The sequence below is a fragment of the Rhinichthys klamathensis genome, unplaced genomic scaffold (assembly GCF_029890125.1).
Source record: "Rhinichthys klamathensis goyatoka isolate OS25496 unplaced genomic scaffold, OSU_Roscu_1.1 h1tg000019l_1, whole genome shotgun sequence".
Lineage (NCBI taxonomy): Eukaryota > Metazoa > Chordata > Actinopteri > Cypriniformes > Leuciscidae > Rhinichthys > Rhinichthys klamathensis.
The window spans coordinates 7,159,150-7,180,813 of NW_026606570.1; the positions used below are offsets into that span (position 1 = coordinate 7,159,150).

Below are 21,664 nucleotides of genomic sequence, written 5' to 3' on the forward strand. Positions count from 1 at the left end.
AACCTTATTGTAAAGTGCTACCAAATTAATTAGTAAAAATACATATTTAAAAATAAAAATATATTTTAAACCTTTTTGAAAATTATTATTAAGATGTCTACACACATACAGTATATAATTAAGGTGTAAGGAAAATGTGTTATTGCTTTTTACTTGATGGTTATACCACATGACATTTTTAATTATTTGTTTACGTTTATTTGTCATTTGCCATCTCAGAAACCTTTTAAATATACAACTAATAGTCTTAGCTTTATTGAGGTAACTATCAACACTAGCAAAAACAAGTACCATGGTAATTCCAGGATATTGTTTTAATTACTTTGGAGTATCATCTAAATACCAAGGTACATAAAAATGCTTACCATTTTGTACCTGATATGATCTCTGTCCCATGGCACCGCCGCCGTGCCTTTTTGTTAAGAAATTAGGTGGTGGTATTACAAAATACGGGGATCTACAGTTGCATTATTATGTCTTTAAATGTTACTGTACCTTATGAGACTGGGACAGGGAATGGGGTCAACACAGCAGCTGTAATTAGAGTCTGATCTTAAGTCCAGTCTGAGCCCTTCAGGGAATTTAAGTCATGCTTACAGTGGCTAAAAGTATTAGCAGGATGCTACATTGATTGAAGAGCTCATGTTAAGCCTGACATGATATTTAAGTTCTGACCATGCCTGTGTTTTCGCCCTCTACCCCTGCAATTTATTCTGCCCTTTCTTCAACTGATTGTGGTCCTGTCACTCTGAATGACAGAGACTTGTCACTTAAGCCTGGTCTTTATCTGAACCACTGTTGACCTATAATAGGCAATAGCAGAGCGAGCAGGAAGCTAGGTCTCTATTCGCTGAGTGCTATTCACATTATCTTGGATATAACTTCACTTGACGGTATCTGATCAAATGCAGTTTCCTTTTAGTTTGGACTCTTTGAGCCCTTTCCTCCTTACATTTTGCCAATTTATTAAAGTCACCAACCATGGCGTGAGGGCGGGACAACCTGTCACTCATGAGATCACAGCAATAGCAAACAACAACGATCCAATCAATTCCAGATTGACAAAATTCAGTCCCGCTCTACATTTTTTCTTGTTTGAGAATATTTGGCTGCCATTACATAGCTCAGACATTTTCAAAATAGTTTTCCAGTTCCAGTTTTTTTTTTTTTCAGTAGTAGTGTAGTATGATGTATTTCATATTACATTACTGTTTTCAAATCCATCAGGTCCATTTTTTAGCGAATGGATTTGTTTGAATGTTTCATATAAATGTACAGGTTAAAAAATGATTGACTAATTAATACAATCAGGTCCCTGTGCAACATTATTGCTTCATCATGGCAGCATATGTGTGACTTTTCAGCAACCTAAATTTATTTATGTAAATTAGTGTGGGAGGTATATATTTAAAATTACATTTAAATTTAGTATGAAATTTAGGCCTGGATTCACAGACAGGGCTTAGATTAAGCCATGACTAGGCATTAGTTAAATTAGGACATTTAAGTAGCTTATAAACGTGCCTTAAAAAAAAAAAAAAAAAATATATATATATATATATATATATATATATATATATATGGCACTGACTTATTTTAGGAAATGTCAGAGCAAGTTGCTTTCAGTTAAAACAGCTCAAACAAGCATTTTAGTCTGGGACTAGTTTAAGCCTTGTCTGTGAAACCGGGCATTAGTCTATTTTTTGAATATGTATAGTGTAACTACAGCGTAACTAAAAATATATATATATATTTTTTTACTTCTATATAGGGCTTTTCACTCTTGAAATAGTTAACCCTGGGTCATTCTAAACCCCTGGTAAATGGATTCCTGGGTTATCTTGCTTTTACACAATTTACCTGTGGTTAACAATTAATCCTTGCTATTCTTAAGCCGATATTTCCCACTGTATATTCCTAAACCCTAGGTTTGCATTTTTTATTTGAATATTTGTGGTGCTCCAGGGTCATTAATTGGACCAATGCAGCATGCGACCTGTTTAGCTACATAAAGCTCTAGCATTGCGCACACTTATATTATATATTGTCGACTGTCAATCAAGTTTTACTGAATTAACTTTAGAGAGTATAAAGGTAAGAATGAAACTCTTGGCGTTTTCCAGCACCATTTGTATTTTATATGTATCTATTTATACAACACGTGTTGTTTAAAGCATGTGAATATGAGGCACATGATTGGTTGGTTTGGAATAACGATTACCCGAGGTGAAGCACAGTGTGAAAAGCACTTACAAGTATCTTGTTGCTTGGGATGTGACATTAAATGATCAGAAAAGAGCAAATGCCATGTGCCGGAAACAAAATTGCGTTGCTAACAGCTAGGCTATTATTGCGAGTGACATCCTGCTCTCTTTTAACCCCTGACAGATTGCAAAAGTGGCATGAAACGGACAGCTTCTTCCAACAACAACGTTAGCCTCAGCGCTGTTCTTCGCTTCTGTCCACCCACTGCACAGCTTTCAGCTGTTCACATGCAATTACAATCCTGAAGTGAGTGATTATACAGTAGGCTGCGTGGACTCTGATTAGGGCTCTCGTCGAGCCAATCCGTCTGCATCTGAAAATAAAGACAAATACCAGCTCCAGCGTACTTATAGCGTTCCTGCTAGCTGAGCAGCTCGTACACAGGAGCTCAAACTGTGAAGTTTCTGAGCCTTCCACACATACACATGCGCATCACTTCATTAGGTTCAACCCACTTAATGTGTACATTAGGCACAGCGCAAACAGCTGATGCAGATTAGCAAACACTAGCATGGATTTGTTAGAAAACCTTCAGTCTAGTTGCTAAATATTACTCTCAAAATAATATTTGAATATTATTTTGACATTTTCTGAAGAAAATAATGAGCTGCTTACCCATGCAAAACTTGCTGCTATAGGGTGGTGTCTCTGGTCGCTTCCCATTGTGGTGTTCTGAAAGTTTGTTGTTTAAACTTAAATTCTATTTGCTACAGAAAGTGTTGTTGATTTTATGTAGGCTATGCTAAAAGCTCAGTTTCACCACTTATTAGAGGTGTCGGTAACACTTTACATTAAGGCCTCATTTGTTAGTTAATGTACTAACATGAACTAACCATGAGAGAAATACATTTGTTACAGTATTTATTTATTAATCTATGTTAATAAAAAATACAGTCTTTCATTGTTAGTTCAAGTAGTTCATAGTCCATTAACTAATGTTAACAAACTTTAGATTTTAATAATGTAAATGTTGAAATTAACAGTAACTAAGATTAATAAATGCTGTAGAAGTATTGTTCGTTCATAGTTTATGCTAACTAAAGTAATTAACTAATGCTAACTAATGAAACCTTATTGTAAAGTGTTACCGGGGTGTCTGCATAGCGCAATTTAAAAATATTACTGTTCAAATGTTTGGGGTTGGGAAGATATTCTTAATGTTATTGAAATGAGTCTCTTATGCTCATGACTGCATTTATACGGTATTCAATTAAGTACAGTAATACTGTGGAATATTATTACAGTTTATAATAACCGTTTTCTATTTGAATATAGGCCTATTTTTAAATGTTTTTTTTCTCTCTCTAATTGCAAGGCTGAATTTTCCGCTTTATTACCCCAGTCTTCAGTGTAACATTATCCTTCAGAAATCATTCTAATATGCTGATTTGCTGCTCAAGAATCATTTCACCACCCAGACTTTTTTTTCTCCCCAAATTGTGATAATTTAAATCTGGTCCTAATTGTCATCTCTAAATGTTACATTGAGAAATTGGGCCATTTTGAAAATCTTTTTTGACCACAGTTTTATAGTTAATAAACATTTGAGTATTTGGCTGAAAGGATAATTGTTTCAGACTACTGAGAACTAAAATGAACTATGGGCATGTGGACTATCTCTTTTCAGCTCTATTCCTGTGATTCCTATTACTATGGTAACTTCATGATAGGTGGATCTCTCTTCAGGATTATGTGTAGCAATTCACCAGATATTCATTGCTTAAAATTGTTAAAATTTCTGGTTTCCACAAAGGCAGATGTACTGTATATGCAATTGAAAATGAATAGGATTTTTACTTTCAGAACCCTACTGTTGTGCTGTGTAGGTCAACCTTAAATATCCGTGGAAATGCTGAATACTGGAAGTATAGAGGGAACAGCATTCATCCTTCCAATGATTGTATAACATGTGTGTAACACACACATACACACACACACACACACACACACACACACACACACACACACACACACACACACACACACACACACACACACACACACACACACACACACACACACACACACACAGGAATCTGACAGTGGTAGCCCACTGTCGATTTTCTCGCTTGAAATTACACGTTTGTATGTGGCCAATTGGCCTTGTTCTGGAAGTGTGTGGGAGTATGAGAGCGCTCGAGGCCTTTTATCCACACAGCCTTCGTGGATTGCTATGCTTTGCGCATCCATCCATTTCATGTTTTACATTCCCCATCTTGAAGAACTAGTGCAAAAATAGATAAAAATATGAGGTTTATGCTTAAAACAAGTAATAAAAAAATCTGCCTTTGGAACTCCATGATATGAAATCTATGTAATTTTATAGGTAAATAATTTTTTTTTTGTAGAAATCTGGTACTTATTAAGAATGTGATTTCTGTGAAGATGATACAGGATTTTGATGACTTTCTAAATCTCTGGATGCTCAAATTATGATTGTGAAATCCACAGAATATGTGCAACATTCACAGTGCATCTCTCTCCTCTCTCTCTCTCTCTCTCTCCTTCTCCTTCTCGCTCTTTCCTCCCTCCTTATTTGCTCTCGGTTTCACACCCACACAAACACATTCACTGGCAGTGACTGTCGTCATTTCATCAATAACATTTCACAGGCTTATAACGCAGGAAACATCCTGAGATGTACTGAAGGCAAGTATTTGTGAGCATCCATTCCTGACCATCTCATTTAGACATTTTTGAGTAAGCTGTTTACTTACTCCATAACTGATCACTGATTAACTTTAAACTCCATCCTTGTGCCTTGGCATTAAATCCACACGGAAAATGTGGCCATAGATTTCTGCACCCGTTGTTTACCTGCCATTCCCTTGTATATTATAGTCTTATATTATATTATATTATATTATATTATATTATATTATATTATATTATATTATATTATATTATATTATATTATATTATATTATATTATATTATATTATATTATATACAACAGTTAATTCTTGTTCTGATTGGCTGAGAGCCTTTTCCAGCCATGCGACATTCTACTAGTATCACCACGGGAACCGTTTCACTGTTTGTATCACTCTACTTGCAGCATTTCTCACAGACAATGTCATGGCGAACGGGCAAACCGCCATAATTTTTTACAAATACTTCTGTTGTGGTGTCACGGAATGTAGTTTTAAGAGTTTATTAGGCGAGAATATAGTTATTTAGACCGCAAATATGCGACTTATAAATAGCGCATATTTGACAGTTTGTTTAGACGTTTTCGGAGATGCGAGCTCCAGTCGTTAGCGGCCATTCAACATTCACGTACCCATGAGAACAGCTTTGGGCCCTATCATACACCCGGCGCCAGGTGCGACGCAAGTGTTTTTTGCTAGTTTCAGCCCGACGTAGTTATCATTTTCATGTCCTGCGCCACGTTGTTTAAATAGCAAATGCATTTGTGCGTCCTGGTCTGAAAATGAGGTGCGTTCAGGCAACTGAAATAGACTGGGTTGACCCGCCTATAGGCGCATATTACTAACACGGTCTTTAAATATTTTTTTTTTGTTTATTTAGGTTGACCCACCTATAGGCGCATATTACTAACATGCTCTTTAAATAAATAAAAATGTTTTATTTAAAGAGCGTTAGTAATATGCGCCTATAGGCGGGTCCACTTTGTCCCGTAGATGGTCTGCTCATGCGCAGATCCGTTTCCGCTAGAGAAGCGCTCAGTTTTTCCGCTTGCAAATTTCGCCATGTAAAGAGCGAATCCGCCATGGCGCGCCGCGAGCGCAACTGTCTTTTAAAGGGAATGGGAGATGATACTCTGATTGGTTTATTGCACGTTACGCCCAAAACACACCCATTACTCAAGAGAATAGGGACAACCCTTTTAGACCATGCGCCTTTTAGAACGTTAAAATAGGGCCCTTAATCTCGGACAGTCCTTCGGGAATTTGCTGCTGGCTCTTAGGTAGTGTAGTGGTTAAACATGAGGTAATTCATTTTTGGGGTATATCAAACGGACAATTTTTGGTCTTATTAATCTACTTGTGCCAGAGCTAATCGATTTCGCTAAGGGAAAAGTTACGTTTCACAACATTATATTTTTATATTATATTTAATTTTTTCCTCAGTGGACATTCAAACTGATTTTGTGATTATGAATATAAGATTAACCTGAAGAATATCAGCTAGATGCAGGTAACGCTTTTGCTTAGTCGATCTCTCACTCATAATACTCTGCTCTACATTATACAATCAGCTTCAATAAAGCAACTCAACATTCCTAAAGTGATGTTTTAGAATTAGTAACGGAGGCTGGGGCTCAACTGTCAAACTGTCATTAAAAAACCCTAACCTAACCCTAACCCTAACAACAACGGAGTGTCTTTAAAAACTTTTTAAAGACACTCCGTTGTTGTTGTTTCTTATTTATTTAAAGACTTGCTCCGTTAAACTGTTGTATAAACGCAATATCAAACTCATAGCCGTCTCCGAATCACAGCCATGCTGATATATATGTAGAGCGATATCACACGGCTATTTTCACATTTCTTTTTTTGTTGTAACAAAATGTTCCCTAAAGTCAGTGCAAAAAAACTTAAATTCTTTCTTTAGAAAGATCAGAATTTTTATTTTAGTATTGTTTACATACTATTATTGTATTTATCAATTTTGAAATAGTTTTTTTTTTCAATTTTAATTGAAATTTTATGTACTTTTGTCATCTATTATTTTTATTTTTTATTTTTTTGGATTTCTATTTAGCTTTAATTTATCTTTATTTCAGTTTTAGTCATTTTAGTACTCCAACTTAAACTTGAGTCAGTTTTTTTAAGTTTAAGTTTTTCATATAATAGTTATATGTATTTATACATTTAGTTTATATATTACTTCAGCTTTATTTCAGTGAACAAAAATGATTTTTAATATTTTAGTTTTAGTTATAGTTAACAGCAATAACAACTCTAGAAATATCAATGGGCATATTTTAACTTACTAACTCCGAGGCCACATCTCCGACAACAGATCTGTACGAGCGTGATGATACACTAATGGATCACACTCTTTCACACACAATTTTATGCTGGCTGTTAACCCAATATTTCAATCAGCCCATGTTATGGACGCTATTTCTGCCTATTTTTTGCTCTCTCAAAGGGCCTTCATCTTAAACGCTTCAAGGCCGTATTGAAAACACGCACTCGTGTCTTCACATTCTTTTCTGAGGAGTTGTTTTCTTTTTCATCTCACAGGCAATAATAAACAGCACTATCACCCCGAACATGACCTTCACAAAGACGTCTCAGAAGTTCGGGCAGTGGGCAGACAGCCGTGCCAACACAGTGTATGGGCTGGGTTTCTCCTCTGAGCATCATTTGGCCAAGGTGGGTGAAATTCTTTCTCTCTCCTATCTCTCATTTTCTTCCCTGTGTCTCTGGAGGGCTTGCTCTCCCTTTCTTTCATTCTCTTCCACCCCCTGTGTTTCTGTGCTGGGGAACACCTACACACTGTGCCCTAATGAGGAGCTGTACAGTCATCTGTGCGTGGGAGGCTTCTTCTGTGCAGTGCTTTCCTCTCTTTCTCTCCATCTATCTCTCGCTCCTCTGCATTATGATGATGCACTGTTAGGAGCTCACCACCTCATCTAGTCTTCCTCTTCTCTCCTTCTTTTTCATTCCCTCTCACTCTCCTCTTTCCTTTGCTTTTACATGCTGTATTTACTTCATACAAAGTGAATTATATAGCAGTATTTTCACTATTATTTATTTATCATTTTGAAAATGTTGTGTTCATTTACTCACTCTCATGTAGTTCCTGATCTTTCTCACTTTATTCTGTGGAACATACACACACACACACACACACACACACACAAATGGACCATAACAGTTTCATAAAATAGCACTACACAACGTTTAAATGTGCAGTTGTTACATTAACACTTTATTTCTACTTCATTTAATTTAATATATATATATATATATATATATATATATATATATATATATATGTGACCCTGGATCACAAAACCAGTCACATGGGTCAATTTTCTGAAATTGAGATTTCTACATCACATAAAGGCTGAATAAATGAGCTTTCCATTGATGTATTGTTTGTTAGGATATGACAATATTTGGCCGAGATACAACTATTTGAAAATCTGGATTCCGAGGGTGCGGAACATTGAGAAAATCACCTTTAAAGTTGTCCATTTATGTTCGCGATTGTGCTGCATCCACGAGTTAGAGAAATAAATGTTTTATATATTTACTGTAGGAAATTTACAAAATATCTTCATGGAACATGATCTTTACTTAATATCCTGATGATTTTTGGTATAAAAGAAAAATCAATAATTTTGACCCATACAATGTATTGTTGGCTATTGCCAGAAATACCATGCTACTTGTGACTGAATTTGTGATCCAGAGTCACATTTATAAATAAAAATGACTTCTATGGTAATTATATGTAATTTAAGTCAGGTTGATTCGGTCGTATTAAATAATATTTTGTGTAATACAATAATATAATGCAATAAATATTTTTTACACAATTTAATTCCTATTATGTTCCACAGAATAAAGTCACAGAGTTTTGAAGGTGAGTAAATTATTAAAAGATAATTGGTAGCACCTTACAATAAGGTTACAGTTAACATGGTCTTATTGGACTAACAATGAAAAATACTTTTAAAGTATTTATAATCTTTCTTAAAGTTAATTTCAACATTTACATTATTCAAATCAAACGTTGTATCTGTGTTTATTTTATTTAATGGACTTGAGCTGACATGAACTAACAATGAACAGTTGTATTTATATTAACCAACATTAACAAAAAATAATAAATACTCTAACAAATGAATTGCTCATTGTTAGTTAATTTTAGTTATTGCATTAACTAACGTTAACCAGTGTTGAGGGTAACTCATTACAAGTAATGTGCATTACGTAATCAGATTACTTTTTTCAAGTAACTAAAGTAACGCATTACTTTTAAATTAACAACAAAATATTTGAGTTACTTTTTCAAATAAGTAACAGAAGTTACTTTATTTCCCCATGTATTGACTGACACATTTTTGTCTCCATGTTGAGAGAAATGGGGTGCAGAGGCGTTGTGTGCGCTGTCTAAACATGATGATTATTGTAGTTCTAGACTAAATGTGAACACGCATTTACTCATCTCATTTGCACAAAAACAGATTAAGTATTCCTTAAAAGGAATAAAAACAGTTAATTGCAAACTTACACTCACCTCAAGGATTATTAGGAACACCTGTTCAATTTCTCATTAATGCAATTATCTAATCAACCAATCACATGGCACTTGCTTCAATGCATTTAGGGGTGTGGTCCTGGTCAAGACAATCTCCTGAACTCCAAACTGAATGTCAGAATGGGAAAGAAAGGTGATTTAAGCAATTTTGAGCGTGGCATGGTTGTTGGTGCCAGACGGGCCGGTCTGAGTATTTCACAATCTGCTCAATTACTGGGATTTTCACGCACAACCATTTCTAGGGTTTACAAACAATGGTGTGAAAAGGGAAAAACATCCAGTATGCGGCAGTCCTGGGCGAAAATGCCTTGTTGGTGTTAGAGGTCAGAGGAGAATGGGCCGACTGATTCAAGCTGATAGAAGAGCAACTTTGACTGAAATAACCACTCGTTACAACCGAGGTATGCAGCAAAGCATTTGTGAAGCCACAACACGCACAAGCTTGAGGCGGATGGGCTACAACAGCAGAAGACCCCACCGGGTACCACTCATCTCCACTACAAATAGGAAAAAGAGGCTACAATTTGCAAGAGCTCACCAAAATTGGACAGTTGAAGACTGGAAAAATGTTGCCTGGTCTGATGAGTCTCGATTTCTGTTGAGACATTCAGATGGTAGAGTCAGAATTTGGCGTAAACAGAATGAGAACATGGATCCATCATGCCTTGTTACCACTGTGCAGGCTGGTGGTGGTGGTGTAATGGTGTGGGGGATGTTTTCTTGGCACACTTTAGGCCCCTTAGTGCCAATTGGGCATCGTTTAAATGCCACGGCCTACCTGAGCATTGTTTCTGACCATGTCCATCCCTTTATGGCCACTATGTACCCATCCTCTGATGGCTACTTCCAGCAGGATAATGCACCATGTCACAAAGCTCAAATCATTTCAAATTGGTTTCTTGAACATGACAATGAGTTCACTGTACTAAAATGGCCCCCACAGTCACCAGATCTCAACCCAATAGAGCATCTTTGGGATGTGGTGGAACGGGAGCTTCGTGCCCTGGATGTGCATCCCACAAATCTCCATCAACTGCAAGATGCTATCCTATCAATATGGGCCAACATGTCTAAAGAATGTTTTCAGCACCTTGTTAAATTAATGCCACGTAGAATTAAGGCAGTTCTGAAGGCGAAAGGGGGTCAAACACAGTATTAGTATGGTGTTCCTAATAATCCTTTAGGTGAGTGTAGAATATTAAGCAATCCTGCAGTATTTAAATATGCCAGGAGCTATTCTATTCCGTAAACTAATTTGTTAAAATAATTCACATAAGGTCCAAAGAATATGCTTATTTTTGTTTGTTTTCCAGAAAGACTTCAGATAATAGGTGGATTAATGTAAAGTGGGATCAAAGTAGTATAGATGGGGAAGCATGTAATGCCAGAATAAAAGCTAATAATGGCTGAATACAAACAAAAGAATAATGATAAAAAATAATGAAAATTAGGTCTCAATCACGGCAGAGGTGTGAAAGGTTTGTCGAGTGAGAACAATAGAAACATGAATGGGACAGTTCTCCTCACCAGGCATTAGACAATAGACTGCAAATGGGTGATTACAGGGCAAAAAATTAGTTTATTAGCATATTATCAGCCTTCTTATCAGCCTTCCTACAATTCATAGTTTTAGAGATAACATCCTCAGATTTGAAATGAAGCATGAGCAGAGGTTTGGCTTCAGCATCATTGTGTTTCTACAACACAGACACATCATATTTTTATACATTTAAAAAATATATTCTTAATGTTTTTTTTATTTTATTTTTTATGTTTGAGCTTATATATCTCCATACACTGTTATTTACGAGTAATGAACTCTTAATAAAGTTCATTGAGTCGGAGTCTTGAACTGTAAACTCTCAAGTGTTGGCTTTCTAAATATATGTTGGCTATGTGTCTATTCAGAATGACTTATGAGCAGCAACCTTTTTATTTTGGGTATGTCATTTATGCCCCACTTGCCAAAATGCGAGGTGTGGGGTAAGGGGTTAAACATCATATTTGTGTTTAATTTTTGTTGTTGTTTTTATTGCTGAAAGTAAGAATGTTTATCTTTCTTCTTCTGCGTCCAATTTTTCTGCAAATCAGAATAGCTGCAAAGCTGAAAGGTTTATTTGAGCTGCACCCTCAGGTGTGAATCTGCATTTCCTTTAGCTTGAGGCTTATTCATTTCACCTCTGGTGTGAAAGTCCTTTACATTTGCCAAAAATAGAACTTTTTTTTGTTATTACAAAAATTAACAAGCAAGCCCAGCCCCAGTAAATAAGTAACAGAATTAAGTACATTTTTAGGAACACAATATTGTAACGCATTACTATTAACTTTCCCCAACATTGACGTTAACTAATGGAACCTTATTTAAAGTGTAACCATATTTTTTTTTTTTTTATCTTTGGATGAACTCTCTTTAATTACAAATGCCTCAAACTTCTCAAATGTCTCAGGTATATTCACTTTAAATCTGATTTTTAAACATTATTAATGGAACACCCCTGACCTAAAAGTGTACATAAATCTTCCTGCTGGATATTCAGAGGAAAATGCTTCAGTCCTTTCAGAGGCCAGGAAGCTTTAATGGGAGCAGTCTATATTGGGAACTGTGACCACCATTGCTCCTTTTTTTTTTAGAAGAGATACCACATATCCAAATTTGTTCATCCATTTAAACACATAAACATGATCTTCTTATTTCTGTCTCTGTAATCAACATTAAAAGAACAGCATTGATAGTCACCAGCATAAATAAAAATTGCATTTTGTATGCAAGTCTCCTGCTTGGTGTGCTGGTGTCCCCCCATCAGGTTTTTTTTCTTTTTAGCTAGCTTTACCAGGAATACTTTTTTTGGTTGAACGATTTACCCAGAAAGATCATGCTGGTTGATATGCTTCATCAGCTGGACCAGCACCAAACTACCAACCCAGCAAACAGGGAACGTTCTTAAAACTTTAGCTAACGTTGTGGCAACTGGCAAGGTTCTCTCAAAGTTATGAACAAACGTTCTTCCAGTAACTAGCTTCATCTTTAATAAAGTTCTAAAAAAGTTAGCACAAAATTATTATTTATGCTTTTACCTGAAACATTTAGTTGGATGTTGGCCTAATGTTTTTTTTAAAATGTTAGGCTACTACTTATTTCAGAATATTCAGAGAACATTCAAATGTAACGCTCCCATAATATTTGCAAAACGGAAATATAACGGAATGTTTATATAAATAAAACGGAATGTTCCCTTAATGTTCGCATAACCAAGAAAAAAAGGTTTATGAAGCATTTAAAAATCAGATGTTTTGAACATTCAGAGAATATTCATAATTAACATTTGTAGCTTAAAGCTGCAGTAGGGAGTTTTGAGAAAACGTTGACTTAGCCTGAAAATTTGAACAAGCACAACTTACAGGTCCCACCCCCTTGCTCTCTGCTGCGCTACAGCCCTCCCTCCACAGCTCGTCCTCCACAGCGGAGCCTGCCGTGAACGCGCAGGCTAGTAAACAGGCCCACCGATAACAGCGGATAAAAAGTTATATGGCACATTCACTAATAGGGACTAAACGTCAACAATATGCTTTACATTGACTATGGCCTGCCCATACTTTGACTACAAACTTGGTCCTCAAATCATTATGTAATTTCCAATAGCCTACATGTAACTTTATAACGTTATACTCTTTCTATAAGTTATAAATAGCTAGTAAGATAATGTTAATATAACGTTAACTAACGTTACAGTATGTAAGTAATTATTCTAGCGATATATAATGCTAGATAAGGTGTGCTAGTACATTATTTCAGCAACATGACAAGCCAGTGAATTAGCAGGTTTCAATTGTTGCTTAGCAGAGTGCGTGACATTTTATCTACATGTTATGCGGCTAGAGTTTTGACACCGAATCAATGGGCTCTGTGTAATTCTTTCTTTTTCGCTTGTTTATCGTCATCGGTCTTTTTCCTTTTACCTCTTTGTTTTATGAGCAGGTGTCACTCGAGAATTGGCCGTTTAGGTTGTTTCTCCGTCATAAGCACAGCTGCAGCACGCCGGCAATCTTGAGTTTGAACGACGGCTCGCGCTGGGCAAGAGAGGGGTGTGATCAGCGCGTACACGAGCGTGATTGACACTGCTAAGACATTCCTCCTGGCTCTGATTGGTTGTTTCTGACCGGGAGCGTGTATTTTTGCAAATGGCAATAGGACCACTGGGAGGAGCCAGAAGAGCTTGATTTTTTTCACAGATTATCTGTCTCATATTCTACTGTCAGGACATAATGACAGTTTTAACAAATATGTAAAAAATATTTTTTACAAAAGTTACCTACAGGAGCTTTAATGGGAATGTTATCAAATTGAATGCGAATCCCATGGTTTAAAGGCTTGAACCGGTTTTCTCTTATCAGTTTGCAGAAAAATTTTCAGAGTACAAGGAAGCAGCTAGGATGGCCAAGGAGAAGTCTCTAGAAAAGATGGAGCTGGCAAGTTCGCCCTCTCAGGTATGCCCTGTAATGTCTGAACTGTTGTTTTAGTGTATACATGGAATAAAGTTTGCTTGGAAGACTTGTTATTCAAAATAGGAGAATATACAGTAATTGAAAAAATATAAATCCGTAATAGTTTTTTTGCTATCAGTATATTTTCCATTTATGATTTATTCTTATCAGTACAGTCTAGTGCAGAACAATGATGTTCATAAACACTGGTCACAGCATTTCAGTCTCCAAGGGAAATCTATTGTCTCTAAGAAAAATTTAGTTTTCCTTAATCCCCTGTTCTAATTAGCAGCTTAACAATTCTATATGTAAAAGAAGATTATGTATTGACTATGTGAGGGTGCAACAAATGAATAACCCACGATTAATCGCTTTTCACAGGAATCGCCTGCCGACATTCATTCCCCCCTGACTCCACCCGTCACTGCGGACCTCTGTCGAATCAACGGCACTGGTGATGACGTCACTCTGTCTGACGTGTCACCGAATTCTATGCTCCAATCAGACCTTTCCCCGACCACGCCGACCCTTGCACACAGGTAACTGGGGCTCAATATAAAATCTTTTCAGAATCCTGGTACAACAAGAGGTAACACGTTATCTCGATAGTCCACTTTAGACATTCTACTAACTATAAGTAACTTTGCAACTACATATCAACTAACTCTCATTAGAGTATTAGCAGACTGTGTGCTTAATATCTGATAACATTTTATTTTGATGGTCACCCATCAGACATTACTGACTATAAGTAGCTTTGCATGCATGTCAATTTATTCTACTAAAGGCCCCGACATAATCACAGTGAAGTTCTTTTTCGTTATTCGCTTAGGGGTAAAAAGAAGTTTGTGACTATAGTGGTTTACTGTAAGCGAGCATCCGATGCCGCCCACACTGCTGAGAGCAGCGTTTAGATGAAATGTTAACATGTGCTGCTCTCTTTACTCTCAATACTAAAATATACACAAAACAAAAATGACAGTGGTAAGAAAACAGCAATTAAGAAAGCATCTGATCATGTGGATATGTTTGCATGACTTTACACAATAGATTTATAATAGTGTTAAACATGAAAAAACAGTAACAGTATCGCTTTCGATTAGAATTACAACTTCATCCGACAGTGACGGACGGAACAGAAGAAATGAACCCGGATAAGCTTTCCATGTCAAAGAGGGCGGAGCCTCAGAGCCACACCTACCTATTATGTAATTGCCACAGACTAAAGGTAGTTTGAATGTGTTTTACCAGCCGTAGCAAACGTTTCCATTTTGACAAATTTTTTAAAACTAATTTCTACTATAAAGCAGCTCTCCAATGTGTTCATGTTTTTACTCACGGACGTCCGACAGTGACGGACGGAACAGAAGAAATGAACCCGGATAAGATTTCCATGTCAAAAAAAGTGGGGCCTCAGAGCCACACCTACCTATTACATAATCGCCACGGACCAATGGTAGTTCGAAGGTGTTTACCAGCCGGAGCAAACTTTTCCACTTTTGCAAGCTGTATCGAACTCTTGATACGAACTTCAAATGAACGTAGTTTTGGCCTCATTTTGTTCGGAATGACGTCACACCAGTTCATTCGATTTCACTTGAAGTATATCGGGCCCTGAACCCTCACCTAACAGTCTACTAAAACTCTAATGAGAGTTAGTTGACCAGTATTGCAAATTAATGACAGTTAGCTGACATGTAGTTACTTGTAGTTAGAATGTCAAAAAAAAAAAAAAACACACGATTTTGGGTTAATTTGTCTCAAATATTTCTTTAATTTCTGCTTCTTTTTATTTTTTGCAAGCATTGCTTATTTCCTCTATTTTTACATTTAGATTTGCCTCCATCTTAAAGTTACTCAAAACACTCACTTAAAGTTAATCTTTCAAAACACTAATAATTTAATAACAATATTAAATCTAATCTATTGCAAACCTCAAAATGAATATACATTTTTTCTACTGTAAATTATTATGTTGTGATGTCTAAATTCACTTTATAGCACTGGTTGATTTTAGTTTTAGTTTTTATTTATTTAGACAAAATAATACAGAATTTTAATATCAGCTGTTTAGAGGTTATCAGTCATAACTAAAGCTAACTAAATAATGTATTGGCTTATTAGCCAGAATTTTTATATTAACGCATCCCTAGTTTATTTGTCGCCTAAAAGTTTTAAGTAAAAGTAGTGTTAAAGTTAGCAATAACAGTCATACGTTCATTGGACTTTTCCTGAGCACTTTTCAGCAAATTATTTTCAGTATGAGCATTCAGACACTTGTTCATATGAGTATGTACTCAGCAGCTTTTTTTAGTCTGACTGCAAAGGCAACATTTTGAGTCCATTTCACCAGGTCTCTAGATGCTTGAATTTTAATTGGTTGAGCAATCCAGTGCTTCAGGTTCAAAAATAGCATCCTACCATTTCTTACATAATCTCAGGTTAATGTTTCACTCTCACCTGCCACTTGAAAAATACTAAGCGATTATTGGACGCAAATACACAGTGGACCAAACCGCATTTAACACCCACACTGCAGTTCTCTTCCAGACAGCTATATGGTTTTATAATTGTCATGAATTTCAGAAGCATCAATAACTTTATTTTTTTTCTCTAGAATAATATGTCCAAACAACTCAGAATTATATAATACAGTGGCACGTTTTCAACCCAGAGCAAATGTGACTTACGAAGATGGAGGCGGCGTCATCTGTTGCAAAATGTGTCAGAAAACCCACTGTTAAATCAACACAACCTTTTTGTTTACAATGTGACCTCAAATAGGATTGTGTTTTGTCCATGTGAATTCATATATTATGAACAAATTCATATGGTCTTTTTTGTCTTTTTTTTTTCAGACACGTGCTTAAAACTTGTCGGGTCTGCTCCTACTGATAGCATCATTTCACAGCTGTTTGACATGACTACAATGTTTTATAATGAATGCACCAATGACTGTAGATGCAACTAATTCTATCTGAAGTTCTGTTATTCTTTTTAGACAGATAAGCATATATGGTCCCACCTCATATTACGTGTCTTTAACTAATATGTACTAACATTTAAATTAATAATTTGATACAATGCGCTTATTGTGTTCATACATGTTATTACATTGTACCTGCATGTAATTACATATATCATTACATTGTTGACCCTTGCCTCACACCTTAACCAACTCATAAACCTACCCATACCTCCAATCCTGTCCCTAAACTTACCCGTATCCCACCTCAATAGCAACAAAACCATTTTGCAATACAACATAATAATATATTTTTTGTAATGTAAAGACACCTAATGTAAAGTTTGACCGCATAGTTATGTCAGCTGAACTCTCGTGATGTTGTTTTATATAAAATGAGAAATCATTTTTGGAAACTGATATTTTCTGCAATTTTTGGGGGAGAATCTTTTTGTGACTTTGTTTTATGGTCTTTTTTTTTCTATCAAGTTGTGTTTCTAAGGTTGATATCTGTAAATCTGACATCACATTTAATACATTTATTAAATGTCATTCCACTTCAATTTCTCAGTCTGCTGAAGTTTTCCAACTTGAATTTTAACAATGCATTTACCGTAAAAATGTTTGACACGAGTAAGGGATCTTAGTATAGCAAATTGTCCTTTTAGTTTTGCCAAGACTGATTCACAACACTTTGATATTATAGATAATTGGTCATTTATATTAATAATCAGCAATTAACTCTTCAATGAGGCTGATTTTGAAGTGAATAATGCTTTTAGCTCCCTTAAAGATGATCTGACTTCAAAATTCCCCTTACAATACTGTTCCTGTCACTTGATGAAGGTGTAAAACGTGTATATGAATGTGGTGAATGTGACCCTATGGGTCATAGATTAGCCTGTCGAGTGTTTTTGTTCTGCTTTGGCTGTTATAATGTGGTGAGTCAGTTCTCTCACCCACAGTCTTGTGCAGTAAATTAAAGTGATGGCTGAGAGGCTGGTTGGGCAGTTGTCGTGAATCACAGTGTCGTGAATCACATTTACAGTGGGGCTTAATATGATACGCACACCAAAATGTGCGGTACACCAATCAATACTCTTTAAACTTCATTACGGTCTTGTTTTTCATGTGGCGTATAGAAAACAGTCCATTTTATTGGGGACTTAAATGGTATACATTTAACAGAGGTGCATTGTGGATCCATTGAAATGATTTACATGTTGATTACTGGGCTGTTGGAGGAACGATCAGATGGAGATTGTTTATTGATTCACATTCAGTAGGCTTGAAGGACGCTGACATTGTGCTGTTCTTTGTAGTTATGTCACGTGGACAGCCATATGCTTCTGTGCACCTGCATATATACAATGGCCCTTTAAAAATAATACCACTTGGTTTGATATTTCATATCTAATGCAGTGACATTCATTTGTTAGCCTATAGTGTAAGTGTCCAACTTTTTATATACGAATAAGAGGCTTAAAAACTTTTTTAGAGAAAAATAATTTATTACATGAAAACAGTATACATCATAAAAGTGCATCATGAATAGACTGAGAATGAAATAACATGCATGATAATCAATGAATTGCAGTTTTTTGACTAAACTGTTTGTTTCCAATAAGTCCATAAAAAACAGCATACAACTGCATTGAACTGATTCTTATGTGTTCTGCACAAATGTTCCATCAAGTTCAAACACTCCTTTCTTTATTTGGCTTAAAAATGACTATTATTAAATCTAAAAGTCAGTGTTTAATTAGCGATTTAATTAAAGTGTCTAATCAAATCCCATTCAGTCAACACTGAATGAACATTTAACTATACTATACTGTAATATACAACATATGTTGACTTACCAGGCTGAAGTCCCTGTTTCTCTTAGCTTGAAGCTGCAAGACTTCACTCTCATCTTCTCTCCTCTCTTTCTCCTGCAGAGGAACATTTCTTCTCCTTGTGTGCGGCGCTTTATAGCCATGTGTGTCTCCAGCCTGTTGTGTCACAGCTTCAGTAGGAGTCGGAGCGTGTGGGTTGAGGTGTTGTCTGTCAGAGCGGGGGTCGATCACGTCAGCCACAGCAGAGGTGGTGGCACTGGGGGAGATGAAAGGGAACTGGCGGCGCTCCGTATAGCGTAGGCGTCAGCGCTGAGGACTCTGTGCTGGTTCTCTGCGCGTGTCCTGAGCGACGGTTTGCGTGGTTAAGCTGCGGTGGTGGAGTGCGTGGAGGGAGGCAGAGGAGTGGGATGTGTTATGAGATGTTAAACAGGATGACAGCGGATGGGATTCCTCATAGTCTTTTGGAGATGTGGGTCGGTTATGTATTCGCTGGCACTGTGACACTGTTTCAGCATTTGATTTTTTTTTTTTTTTGTCAGTACACGAGGATCAGAGCACATTGTAAATTTATGCTTGATATCTTTGTCACTACATGAGGAACACAGATGGACTGATGAGAAATGGTGTATATAACCGAAGAGTTAGCCTCCCTTTTGTCTTTACACTTTTGAGATCTCTTTTAGAAGGCATTCTGCTTTGATCTATTTCAGCTTGTCACATTCCATCAATCTTTTTATTAAAATATATATGCAAATGACATCGAATCTGGATCATAGAGATTTTAATAACCCTTGTTAATTGCTCTTGAACTGCGTCCAAGTCTTGGTAAAACACAGAATGGTCGAATTAAAAACCCTTGCATCCAACTTTAATTACAGTCACGTTTAAAATGACATTCTTCCTACGTCCTCTTAACAGTCCTCATGGTCTAGACCAGGGGTGTCAAATTCAGTTCCTGGAGGGTCACTACATGCATTTGATCTTGCGCCCTTGTGTTCTCGTACAACGTCATCATCAACCATCGAAGTTCAATTCCAAGGGCCCTATATCATACACCTGACGCACTGCGGTGCCAGGCACGATGCACGTGTTTTTTGCTAGTTTCAGCCCGCCCCGTTATCATTTTATCAAAGTGTGCCACGTTGTCTAAATAGCAACTACATTTGCACCCATTTGTGCGCCCATGGGCGTGCTGGTCTGAAAACGAGGTGTGTTCAGGGCAGGTGCATTGTTGGCACTTTGCTATTTTGCTATGTTTAATGTGCGCCTATAGGCAGGTGCACAGCGCGCGTACATTCTGCTTATTACACACACAGGGAAATGTGCTGCTGCGCACACAAATTTAACACAACATGCCAAATATTAAAAATAAAAGGATTACAATGTAAAAGATTATTATTGTGTACATAAAGATATTGTGGAATCCGGCTTGTTCCGTAGATGGTCTGCTTGTACACTTTAACCTTGCGAACGAGCTGATCCGTTTCGTCTCTGGAGACGTGTTCAGTTAGCCTGGCAAGCAGACCTATCAAGATGTTAGGTCTGGGAACTCACAATTGGCATACCTCAATCCGAGGGGCGGGATAAAAGGTTGTCTTTCGATATCCCTCTGCACGCCATAGGATAGCGCTAACCAACCAGAGAGCAACGAACGGCTGTGGCTGAGTGAGTCCCATGCGTTTTCCCACCAGCGGAGCTATTGATATATTAAACTTTTGCCGTATCCGGTCGTCAAAACTCCGAACACATCTTCCTTTTTTAAGAATGACTTAAGTGACATTCTTTTAACTCCAAGTCATCCAGAGTCGCGGCCAAAGCCAATTCGAAAGACCGCTGTTCGCCAGCAGCATCTTGTTTGTTTTCAAGTAGCAGGGAAATCACCTATGGAAATCACGCGAAACCGTCACAACTCTGCCGTCATTGTGTTAAGCCCGCCCACCAACTCTATACACGATGTGATTGGCCTGACCAGAGTTTGGTTTTTCCAATTCGAAAGTCAACGGAGAGTTGCTAGACCACACTTTGCCGCAAAATAATGTTTGCTGCCGCTAGGGTGCGTCTAGATTTCTAGGCTAGTGTTCAGTTTTTACGCTAGCAAATTCTGCCATGTAAATAGAAAATCCGCCATGGCGCGAGCGGAACTGGCTTTTAAAGGGAATAGGAGATGAAACTCTGGTTGGTTTATTGCACGTTACGCCCAAAACACACCCATCCCTCATTAAGAGAAAACCCCTTTAGACCATGCGATGGGCGCACCGACCATTTTTGCAGTCGTTAAACTAGCAAAAGTGGATTCGGACATGCCCTAAGTGCACTTGCGCCGTGCGCTTTAGACCATGCACTTAGATCGTTAAAATAGGGCCCCAATACTCAAGAACGCAAGTACAGAGGACGCATGAAAGTGCCCGGATGTGTTCTTGGACACAAGTCTGTTCTTTGTGTTCTTGAAATTGAGAAACAGCCACTGTCCTGCACAGTTTAGCTCCAACACCAATTAAACACACCTGAACCAGAAAATCAGGGTCTCAATAGGCATACTAGAAACTTCCAGACAGGTGTGTTGAGGCAAGTTTGAGCTAATCTCTGTGGGACAGTGGCCCTCCAGGATCGAGTTTCGACGCCCCTGGTCAAAGAATCATTAAGAATGGGAAGAAGTCTCTTATTCTCACCAAGGCTGCCTTTATTTGATCAAAAATACAGTACAAACAGAAATATTGTGAAATTTTATCACAGTTAAATATAATTTTGTTCTATTTAAATATATTAAATTTTAAAGCTGAATTTTCAGCATCATTACTCCAGTCTTCAGTGTCACATGATCCTTCAGAAATCATTCTAATATGCTGATTTGCTGCTCAAGAAACATCTC

General features: G+C 37.0%; 1 protein-coding gene across 3 annotated transcripts in view; it reads left to right on the plus strand.

Annotated features, from left to right (window-relative positions):
- The window catches only part of homer1b (homer scaffold protein 1b), a 32,856-nt gene that overhangs the window by 7,994 nt on the left and 3,198 nt on the right, over positions 1-21,664 (plus strand). For all 3 annotated transcript variants that reach the window (XM_056237682.1, XM_056237690.1, XM_056237673.1), the window contains 3 exons: positions 7,482-7,613; positions 13,903-13,995; positions 14,374-14,531. In XM_056237682.1, coding sequence (XP_056093657.1) covers positions 7,482-7,613; positions 13,903-13,995; positions 14,374-14,531 — 383 coding nt within the window. The remainder of the gene's footprint in view (positions 1-7,481; positions 7,614-13,902; positions 13,996-14,373; positions 14,532-21,664) is intronic.